This window comes from Trichogramma pretiosum, unplaced genomic scaffold, assembly GCF_000599845.2.
Source record: "Trichogramma pretiosum strain Unisexual culture from Peru unplaced genomic scaffold, Tpre_2.0 scaffold15, whole genome shotgun sequence".
NCBI classification, from domain to species: Eukaryota; Metazoa; Arthropoda; class Insecta; order Hymenoptera; family Trichogrammatidae; genus Trichogramma; species Trichogramma pretiosum.
Genome location: NW_019641686.1, coordinates 2,193,423 through 2,204,204, shown reverse-complemented (window position 1 = coordinate 2,204,204; position 10,782 = coordinate 2,193,423). Strand labels below are relative to the sequence as shown.

At 31.6% G+C, this 10,782-nt stretch overlaps 4 protein-coding genes across 6 annotated transcripts; 2 read left to right on the top strand and 2 right to left on the bottom strand.

The window, feature by feature from the left end:
• Positions 1–573: 573 nt before the first annotated feature.
• LOC106650031 (ATP-dependent RNA helicase abstrakt) lies at positions 574–3,499 on the bottom strand. 2 transcript variants are annotated; one of them, XM_014367809.2, is made up of 6 exons: positions 3,094–3,499; positions 2,698–3,009; positions 2,166–2,511; positions 1,331–2,085; positions 1,098–1,247; positions 574–990 (listed from the first exon to the last, which is right to left on the bottom strand). In XM_014367809.2, exons 2-6 carry the CDS (start codon positions 2,972–2,974, stop codon positions 671–673), a joined length of 1,848 nt encoding a protein of 615 aa, XP_014223295.1. In that variant the 5' UTR covers positions 2,975–3,009; positions 3,094–3,499; the 3' UTR covers positions 574–670. The 2 variants fall into 2 exon arrangements, with proteins under 2 accessions (XP_014223295.1, XP_014223294.1); XM_014367808.2 differs by having other exon boundaries at positions 2,698–3,499.
• An 86-nt stretch (positions 3,500–3,585) lies between these two features.
• LOC106650052 (pescadillo homolog) lies at positions 3,586–6,154 on the top strand. Of its 2 annotated transcripts, XM_023461251.1 has the most exons (7): positions 3,586–3,711; positions 3,784–3,829; positions 3,948–4,181; positions 4,259–4,766; positions 4,839–5,375; positions 5,473–5,702; positions 5,831–6,154. In XM_023461251.1, the coding sequence occupies exons 2-7, from the start codon at positions 3,806–3,808 to the stop codon at positions 6,095–6,097; spliced, it is 1,800 nt and encodes a 599-aa protein (XP_023317019.1). In that variant the 5' UTR covers positions 3,586–3,711; positions 3,784–3,805; the 3' UTR covers positions 6,098–6,154. The 2 variants fall into 2 exon arrangements, with proteins under 2 accessions (XP_023317019.1, XP_014223318.1); XM_014367832.2 differs by having other exon boundaries at positions 3,586–3,829; positions 5,831–6,153.
• A 556-nt stretch (positions 6,155–6,710) lies between these two features.
• LOC106650044 (SPRY domain-containing SOCS box protein 3-like) lies at positions 6,711–8,938 on the top strand. The gene is made up of 5 exons (XM_014367825.2): positions 6,711–6,958; positions 7,158–7,348; positions 7,435–7,663; positions 7,751–7,972; positions 8,532–8,938. Exons 1-5 carry the CDS (start codon positions 6,805–6,807, stop codon positions 8,702–8,704), a joined length of 969 nt encoding a protein of 322 aa, XP_014223311.1. The 5' UTR covers positions 6,711–6,804; the 3' UTR covers positions 8,705–8,938.
• Positions 8,939–9,010: 72 nt separating this feature from the next.
• Positions 9,011–10,780, bottom strand: LOC106649967 (N-glycosylase/DNA lyase). Its single transcript, XM_014367702.2, has 3 exons — positions 10,144–10,780; positions 9,764–10,069; positions 9,011–9,698 (listed from the first exon to the last, which is right to left on the bottom strand). Exons 1-3 carry the CDS (start codon positions 10,332–10,334, stop codon positions 9,098–9,100), a joined length of 1,098 nt encoding a protein of 365 aa, XP_014223188.1. The 5' UTR covers positions 10,335–10,780; the 3' UTR covers positions 9,011–9,097.
• Between the last annotated feature and the right edge of the window lie 2 nt (positions 10,781–10,782).

The following is a 10,782-nucleotide window of genomic DNA, read 5'->3' as shown; positions in this document are numbered from 1 at the left end:
AGAAAATAAGAAATAATTCAACACGCAATGTATACGAAAAAGGCTGTCAGAATTAGCTGCATCACAGTCCAAAATCAACATTTCAGAATTATAACAAATGCTGCAGAAAACAGTAAATTCTACAAAAATTTTTTTAATTTTAAGTCTGCTTTCAACTTTTAAAAATAAGACGTATAGTTTTTAGGCCAAGGAATTGGCAGCTGTTTTTACTTTTCAGATTGCATTATTTTCTGTAATAATCTTCTCAGCATGTTTTCTTAAACTCAATCAGGAGCGCGGTCTTTAAAATATAAACGAGTTCAGAAACTATACTCAGTTCTTATTTGTCAATGGGTAAATTTAATCATATGTTACACCTAGCAAGCATACATGTGTTTATCACGAAATAAATTTTTTTGTATCTTGACGGTGGTTGTTTTCTATGGATTTGTGAGAAATTTTATCTAACAAGATTTTGGTGATAAGATTTAAAAATAATTTGAATCAAATATCTTTTCAACTATAAAATAATTTTGAATAAAACATCTTAAATATTTTGATACCTAATTTTATTGCTATCAATGAATAATAGTAAAAAAATATTTATAGTTAGTTAAAAACTATTTCTTTATTTTAATATATACATTTGTACATGCTGGCTATTTTAGAACTTTCTGAAACAAAAAATTTCTTAATAGTCTGCTGCATTATTAGCCAAATAATCTCTTCGCCCGATGTTTGAAGCTTGTTTGCTTTGAATTGCTTCCAATTTCGGACATTCTGTGATTCTGTGACCAAGACCACCGCAGTAACTGCAACCTTGTTCGTCTCCAACATTGAGATATTTCTCGTTTTCCGAATAAATTTCCAGTAAGAAAGGAGGAATTTTTTGTTTTGCCTCGCGCAACAAATGCTTTAAGTCAAGAAGAATTGATTCATCGTTAGACTTGTTGATAAATGTTGTAGCAATTCCAGTTTGACTCGAACGTCCTGTTCTGCCGATTCTATGAACTAGAAAAAAAATTATAAGAACTTTGTAACTAATTATAAGAAAATTGTATTATAGTTTAAAAGAAAACTTTGAGTATGTTAGGATAAAATATAAATATGATGTATACCATAATTTTCAACATCGTCTGGCATGTCGTAATTGATAACATGTTGTATATTGGCAAAATCGAGACCTTTTGAAGCTACATCAGTAGCTACCAAAACATCTTTTTTTCGAGCTCGAAAGGCTTCTACTGATCTAGATCTTTCCTCTTGATCTGTAAATTATTTTAATAAATTATTTAGTTATATTCCAAAAATGAAATCTATTTTTAACTATAAAATTATTTTTAAAAGTTACCTTTTCCACCGTGAATAGCAACAGCTTCAACTCCTTTGAGCAAGAGATATTCATGAATAGCATCAACGTCTCGTTTCTTTTCAGCAAATATAAGAACTTGTGGTGGTGTTTTCTTTAAACACTCCAACAAATACACGATTTTTGCTTCTTCCTTAACATATTCAACTTCTTGAATAACATTCATAGATGCTGCTCCAGCTCGACCAACATTTATGGTCACTGGCTTTACAAGGGCAGATCTGGCAAAATTTTGTATTTTCTTTGGCATGGTGGCTGAAAATAGTAAGGTTTGCCTCTGGCCCTTAAAAAAGGAAAATATTGTACGGACATCTTCTTCAAAACCCATATCGATCATTCTATCAGCTTCATCCATGCACAAGTATCTACAAACATCCAATGTCACCTGTTTTTTCTCTAGCATATCCATAAGGCGACCCGTTGTAGCCACCATAATGTGTACACCTCTCTTAATTGTTTCCAAAGATTCTGATACTGGTACTCCACCAATTGCTAGACATGATCTTATTTCTGGGCAACCAACTTTCCTTAAATGTTTTGTATAGTGTTTGATAGTATCATGAGTTTGTTTTGCCAATTCTCTTGATGGACAAATAATTAAACCATATGGTCCCTCGCCTCTAATAAAAGGAAAACCAATTTCTTGCTCAAGAGAAAACTGAATAATAGGTAAAACAAAAACAAGAGTTTTACCACTGCCAGTGAAAGCAATGCCTATGATATCTCTGCCTGAAAGCCTAAAATTATCAGTAATATACAAAGGAGAAATAAAATCAAACCAGTTATACAATCTTAATTGAATTATAGAATTACTTACACAGCCGGGATTCCTTGAATCTGGATTGGTGTGGGCAATTTTATAGCCTTTTCCTTTAAACCCATTAAAATTCCTTTGTGGAATTTCATTTCCTTAAAGGTTCGTAGTGGCACTGGAACATCTTCACCTTCAACAGCGATACCAAATTTTTTTCGAATTCTATCATGTCTTTCTTCTGAAAGATTCAAAATGCATCTAGGTGGTTTCCAACTTGTTTTTATTGGATCTGTATATTCTATTCCCTTAGCTAATTCAGCAACTCCCATCAAAGCTTTGTTTTCTGCTACACTCTCCAAAATTTTTTCTTCTTCTTTCAATCTTTTTTCCATAGCACTTTCTTTTTTGGCTGAAAATTTTAAATTTCAATTTTAAAAAAATGAACTATATCCTACTTTGTTTGACTCTTTGAAATGCAATTTTTTTTCATAAACCACTTAAGCAGAAAATTACCATGTCTTATTCGCAGGCTTTAAAATAATTTTTCAGCCGAGACAGCAAAAAAAAAAGTAAAAATTAATTTTTATTGACCTACCTTCGGCCATTTTTTTGAGTTCTGTATGTTGATCTAATAACGATATATTGGACTTTCTCCCCCATAAATTTTCATCTTCGTCGTCTTTTTCGTTTTCACTACTGCTCTTCCCAGTTCCGTGCGATTCTTCTTTCAGTTGGCTAAGCCTTCCTAATTTCATAAGCTGCAGTTCTTTTCTTTTTTTTACTGGTACATAAGGGACATATTCATCGTCCGATTCTGACCCTTCTTTTTCTTCTACTTCTCTTCTATACCTCTTGACTGGGGCAGATGCCATTTTGTATCACTCAAAAACACTAGTGTTATATCTTTCTGCAGTAATTTGATTTAGTTATTCAATATTATTCAATAAACAATCTGTTATACACGCTCATTGAGGTACAAATAAAATGTAACCTTATAGGTGTTGTTATTATATGTTACGGATTCCCCAAAGTAAATGGCATTTAATTAACAACAAAAAATGACAACGCCGAATCGAAACTAGCAACGTGCTTCAACGGTGTCTGCGTGCTTTTTCTGCTGCTGTTAAGCTTTTATGTTTTGGATCACCGATTCACCGGGCGATCTGTCACACTGAAACGGCTTCTACAGCGTCTGCCTTGATGTGAGTTTTTCCCCCCACACGTCTACGACTCACGCCGATGCGACTCCTTTTGTGCTCGTCACTTTACGTTACTAGTTTGTTTTTAAATTTACGGCTTTTTTATAATAAATATTTATTCTTACCAGAATGATATAGAGATTCGAGAAGTGTATAATGTTAGGTAAAAGGCAAAATACAAAAATTAATAAATCAGATTGGTTTTTAAACAGCACATTTCAACTACTTTAAAATTATCTTTTTGCTGTCACGAAGACCAAATTTGTGACTGCTGCCATACGCTTTTGTGTTCTGGACTCTGGTATAGTGAAGAACTCTTCAACTCTGTCAATAAAAAATATAAAACAGAGACAGAGGCTAGCACTGGCAGCATTCAGCAACCTCGTGCATATAGTCAATTAACCTTTATCGTAGGTGAACATTTACTTAGTTACCGGCGATAACCGAAGAAAATATTGACGTTGGTTTTGTTTATTCAACAGTTTAATCAACGTTTTCTTCAAGATGGTTGTCATTGGCAAAAAAAAGGTAATTTATACTCGTATTTGTTTGATACTTTTTATAATGGCGCATGCAATATTTTGTGTTCAACCCGCAATTCTACCTTTTATTTATATTTTATTTTAATATATGAATATTTTTTTAGTATGAAGCAGGAGAGGCAACACAGTTTATGACTAGGAAGCAAGCTTTAAAAAAGCTACAGCTTTCTCTTAATGAATTTAAGAGACTATGCATTTTAAAAGGAATTTACCCTAGGGAACCTCGCAACAGAAAGAGAGCTCAAAAAGGAGACACACGTATTAAACTTTTGTATGCCAAAAAAGATATACAATTTTTATTGCACGAACCCATAATATGGAAGTTGCGGGATTACAAGGTAAACCATTAATTTCAATCTTGTGTTCAACGATAAATTGTTAATTACTTATTTAACTCATGATGAATAAATTTTAGGTCTTTGCAAGAAAAGTGACAAAGGCAAAATCCATGAGAGATTTTAAGACTATGAAGAGAATGTTGAAAAATCATCCAACAATCAAACTTGATCATATAGTAAAAGAACGTTATCCAACTTTCATAGATGCTTTGAAAGATTTGGATGATTGTTTGTCCCTATGCTTCTTATTTAGTACTTTTCCATCAATGGAGCATATTCCTAGGGATCAGAGTGTTTTGTGTCGCCGATTAACTGTAGAATTCATGCATGCTGTCATAGCATCTAAAGCATTGCGAAAGGTTTTTGTATCAATTAAAGGTTACTATTTCCAAGCAGAAATTAAAGGGCAAACAATTACTTGGATTGTACCACATCACTTTGGATTTGAACCTCAGAAAAAAAATGAAGTTGATTTTAAATTGATGTCAACTTTTGTGGAATTCTATATTATAATGTTGGGATTTGTAAATTTCCGACTTTTTCACTCTTTAAACTTGGTGTATCCACCAAAATTCAACAACGCAAGTGAGTAACTTGAAATTATTATATGAAATAGAAAATGTCTGCAGAACCTCTTATTTGCTTTTATTTATCTAGGTATTACTGAAAAATCCCTGGTGGATGAACAAGCGTTTGTTTCTGAACGTGTCAGTGCTCTTAATGTTCCCCTTATAAAATCTCTACAAAATGAAGTAGAAGAAGAAGAGCTTGAATTAGATTCATTTGGATCTGATGAGATCATGAGAGAAAAAATTGAAGAGGTGTCAAAATTGAAAAACCTTTTCAAAGGATTGAAAGTATTTTTAAACAGAGAGGTTCCCAGAGAACCTCTTGTTTTTGTTTTGCGTTGCTTTGGGGCCGAAGTTTCTTGGGACAAACTATCATTTGTTGGAGCAACTTTTGGAGAAGATGATGAATCCATTACTCATCAAATTGTAGATAGACCCAGTGTAGACAAAAAATATATTTCAAGGTATTATGTTCAACCTCAATGGGTGTTTGATTCTATAAATGCCAGAGAATTATTACCCACTCACAAATATCTGCTGGGTGCTGTATTACCTCCTCATCTTTCTCCATTCAAAGAAGAACGTCAAGGTGAACAATATATGCCTCCGGAAGAAAAGTTAATGGGTATGTATATTTCTAATAAGTTCATATTATAATTGATAATATATTGCAGGTATTACTTATGCATATTTTTTTTTCACTATTTTTGAAAATTATATAGATTTGTTGACTGAGGAAAAAAAAGATGAAAAAGAAACAGAAAATGGAAATGATGATGACGATGAAAATGAAGATGATGATGATGATGATGATGAAGATGACGATGATGATGATGTTGATGATAATGATACAATGGAAGAAGTAGAAAAAACTGTAGAGAAACAAGAAATAGAAAAAGAACAAGAAGATGAAGATGAAGCAGATCCCAAAGAGAAAGAAAGATTGAAAAAGGTATGTAGAGTCGTGAATTTGTATTTTTATGTTCCTTAAAATGAGTAGAGGACATGAAAATTCGATTTGAAACAAAAAAAGAAAAAAATATTGTTATGCAATGCATCTAAATCTGTATTTTATTTCAGAAAAAAGAGATGAAAGTCAAAAGTGGAGAAGTCATAAAAGAGGACCCTTATGAGAAAAAGCGTCTGGAACGTCAAGAGTACCGTTTGAGGGAAAAGCTGGTACCTAACAAACACCGTAAAGTATACAAAGCTATGATGAAAAGTCGCGAAGATAAGGCTAAAGCTATCTGGCTCTTGAGGAAGAAACGCCGCATCAATGACGAAGAGAAGCAATCTCAAAAACGAGAAAAGACCATTACTGATAAACGTAAAAAGAAGTCGGCGTAAATTGCTCTGAATAGGTTTTGTAAATAATTGGTGTAATATATTGTTTAGTAGTTTAAAGAAATTTATAAAATATCATTTTAATTGTATAAATAATGAAACAATATTTTAATATATTATTAAAAAATATATCTAATGTACATCATATTTCTATCCCAGCATGTCTCAAAGCTAATTAGTAAGCTTACATTACTTTTTTGAATATATCAGGATTTGTAAATGTTATTTAACGTTATGTTTTTTTCTATCTATCTAATCAATAGGTTTCATATACATTTACAGACACGTATGTTCATTTCTAATATTTAAGTGCATAATTGAGTTTGAACGCTAATATAAAAATATTAATGGGTTCTTCCACATTCAAATTTTTTATATGATATTACATTTAAAAAAAATGAAACGATATGTCAAAACAACGGTGTTTTCACATCAATTTTTCTACGCAACTTGACATCATTTCTCTCGACTCTTGAGTCTCAAATCTCGATAAACTATTTTCGAGATTTTACTCGAACGTTCTGGTACGGAGCACAGACAGTCACTAATGAATTTAACCTGTAGCACTGCAACCATCCACGCATCAAGTATATCCTATAGGGTATCGACTCGAATTGCTATAACGTTTAGCAGTCGACAAATTACTTACACACGAATGACAAGCTCCGAGTGTTTATATTTGTGTTGCACATCATAGTCTAGTTAGCATCATGGAGCAACCATTAGGACTTGTTTCCGAAGAAGCAAGGCATAATACAATCCAACCCATCCAAGGATCAATACAATCGATATTAATTATTGACCCTACAACTGGTTATACAAAAACCGAAAATGCTAACGATGATGAAAATTACGATGACACATGTGAGTTTACATGCTTTCTACTTATGTGTATGTCATGCTAGACTAAAATAAGTATTTCACGTCCATTGTTTGTCACTCTCACAACAAATTTAACATTTTCAATGCGTTTTTTTTTCTATTGTTTTTCGTTACCCGTAATTTATGCTTTTTTGGTCTCAATCATAAACGTTAAACAATCGTTTGACTGACGATACTGCAGGCCACGAATGGGAATGGGATACAGCCTACGAGACGTCTCGATTACAATTGGCACATGAAAATTTGGAGGTAAAATTCCATCCTGGCTTCAGCACTGGTACTGCAGCAGTTCGAGGTAATAAACCCATGACCAGTGGCAAGCATCATTGGTGGGAAGTTAAAATGCTAACTCCAGTTTATGGAACGGATGTGGTGAGATGATCTCTCTTCGTTTCATACATTAATACTATTGATCCTTAAACATGAAATTTTTAAGTAATATATAATCTGTTTCTCAGATGGTAGGAGTAGGAACTGCAAAAGCTGATCTATTAAGTACTGGAGAAAATTTTTGCTCTTTACTAGGAAGAGACAAGGAATCTTGGGGATTCTCTTACAGGGGTTATATACAACACGGTGGTATTTCAAAAGAGTACTCTACATGTTTTCATCAGAATAGTAGAGTAGGTGTACATTATGATGGTTGGCAAGGTACTCTTGAATTTTTTCACAATGGGAATCCTTTAGGTATGTTTATAAGAATGATTTGATTATCAGTGAATACAATTCAATTTTCAAGTTTGAAAGTATGACACATAGTTTAATTTTTTTTAGGAATTGCATTCACTGGATTACAAAACTTAGAATTATATCCAATGGTGTGTTCAACAGCGGCCAAAAGTAGAATGAAAATTATTAACAGTTGTTCAGTATCAGCTACTTTACAGTTACACTGTTTATCTTTACTAAAATCACGTCAAAAAAAAGAACTCCTAGAATTATATCCCGGACTAAAATATAAAATAGAAAATATATTTTCTAAAATTCTTCAGAAAGGTAAGTTACATTAGTAATAAGGTAAAACTGTTAGTAATTTGAAAAATAAATATTTGAATTTTTTTCCATATAATATAAATGTTTCACCTTGCCTCTATTTTAATGGTATATAAAAGTTGAATCAATTATTGTCTATTTATTTTATTTTTGTATAAAATACTCAAAAATTGTTGTAAAAATAAATTTTATGGTAATATGTCTAGTTACTAGTTCCGTTATTATATGTATTAAACCAGTAATTAGATAATTTTTGATTTTTTTTGTTTATTCCTACTGATATTTTCTTCTGAAGTGAAATTTTCAAAGAAGTTTCTGTGGGTGATAAAAAATTTTAAATCAGACAAAAAATTATTTAAACCAGGCAAGTAAAAAATTCATTTGAGAGAATCCCATTTTTTGTAAAAGACAACTTTTTATGGATAAAGAATTTAAATAATCAAGTCAATTGAGGCAAGGAATTTTCTGAACCCTGGTAGTTTTGTTAATGAACTGGAGAGAGCAAACAATCAATCTGAACTTATAAATTTAATAATGAATTGTCATTTTAATGTTTTCGTAGTGAAAGATGAAGATGAAGACATTGAACTTCAATATCATACTGCATGTCTAGATGATTTTGATTTTGCATTGGTAGGATGTAAACCACTGCGAAAGCAACACATAATGAACGAAGAAAATCTTATTGAACTTTTGCCATCATCAAGTTCCAATCTACCAGCTATTTTACTCTAAAAAAATGTTACACTACATCTCTTAAAATAATTATTCTCTTCTAATCTTAAAATAAAATCTGTCTGATTACTGTTTTAAGTATTTATAGTTGTGATCAAAATTTCATTGAACTGATTAGATATTAATATACATTATATTGCAATTCAAATATGAATGCTAACATTAGCATTAAACTTTGTATATTATATTTTGTACATGAATTTAATACATTAGATTAAATATATTGTAATTAATATGTAAAATTTTTTCTTTTAAATAATTCATAATATGATTATATTATTTAAAAGCAAAAAAATTATTGTGTGAAGATAACAGAAATTTATAAATAAATCGAAGTTCTAACTTACTATTTTTGTATTGAATTATTGTTTAAAATTATAATCATCAAAGTTTCTAAGTTTTTTTTCGAGTTCTTTTAGTTTGACAAGATTTTTGAACATTTTCCTTAGCTGAACGTTTTTTGTTTTTTCTTTTGTCTGCAGAGGTAATTTTTGCACAAAACACTATAGTTTGAGCCCAACCAGCCAGTGGTCCCCACAAATTACGCAAATAAACATTTATTTCTTGATGTATTTTTGGTGTGACTGCAGTTTGTTTACTTAAGTGAGGCGTATAGTTAGCACAAGCCACTTGAAATATATGAGTATCAACAGGAATTGCCTCCAAATGACCCAGTGACATGAGGCAAATACAATCGGCTACTTTTGGTCCAATACCAGGTAATAACATGAGATTTTCTCTTGCATGCTCATATGTAACACCATTTTCTTTCATAAGTCCTTGTAGCCACATCCTACCTCCTAGCTCTTTAAGTTTTTTAGCACTTTTAATAATATAACCAGCACGATATCCAAAACCTTCTTTACGTAAAGTAGATTCAACATCACTACTGGTAAGATTTTCAATTTTTGGAAAATCAAAAAATGTTTGATTTTCTAATTCACATATTTTATCGCCAAATATTCTACAAAGTTTTTCAACCATTCCTGATATCCTAAAATACATTATCAATTCAATAATAACTTTGTTATCTATAAAAATTCATAAAGTTTACAATACCTTGTTATATTATTATTAGAACTACAAATAAAAGAAAACAAATTTTCAACAATATCCTGATCTAACATCCTCACAGGACCAACTTGATCGTAAGCAGTTTTGAAATGTGAATCGCAATCAGCCCATTTTTGTATATTTTCTTTCAATGACACATCGAGACGAAAATATTTAGATAATATCTCTCCATAATTTAAGTCATTTTTCAGGGATCCATGTATCGTGTAAAATATTTTATTGTCTCGTTGAACTAACGTCCAAACTGTATTGTGAAAAACGCCTCGATAACCATCGTTACATTCAACCCATCTGAGAAGTGCAATAATTTTGATCAATGCATTAAACGCGGTTGAAAATTATAAGGTTTGTCAGCAATATTATACCTAAAACTTTGTCCTCCCTTCAAAGTAATACCCAAGTCTAGTTCATCCTTTTCGCAGTGAATAAAATTCTCAATCTTTTCGCAAGATTCGTCTTTGAAATCACTTTTTTTTTGAGACATTGTAAATGGCAACTTGAATGCATCAGTAAACAACGAAGCACTTTTTATACCAAGTATCATTGACACTTGCATCAAAAATAAAATAGTTAATCGCAATAACACTCGATATCGATACTATTTTCTACATCATCGCTGCCGCAACAGAAAAAAAAAGTCCAAACAAAGCCATGTGTTGACGGGGCAGACGACAATGGCAATATGGCCAACATAATGCGAAATATATAGAAATGTAGGAGCAATCAGCAATGAGCAACCAGCCGACTTTTTTTACGTTCTTATTTGGTTACTGACCTCGTTCGAAAAAATTCGCGGCAGCCGTCCAATGGCTTTTGAATAGATAAATAAAATCTTTAATTACAAATTTCAAGCCTACTTTTCATGAATACTTATTTTGACAGAAAAAAAATGTATATGAAAAAATTCTAGTATATTGATCCATGAAATAAGTTGGTCGATCGCTACAGTTAAATTAACAATAACATTATAATACTACTTAAGACGAGATGAGAAGGATATTTGA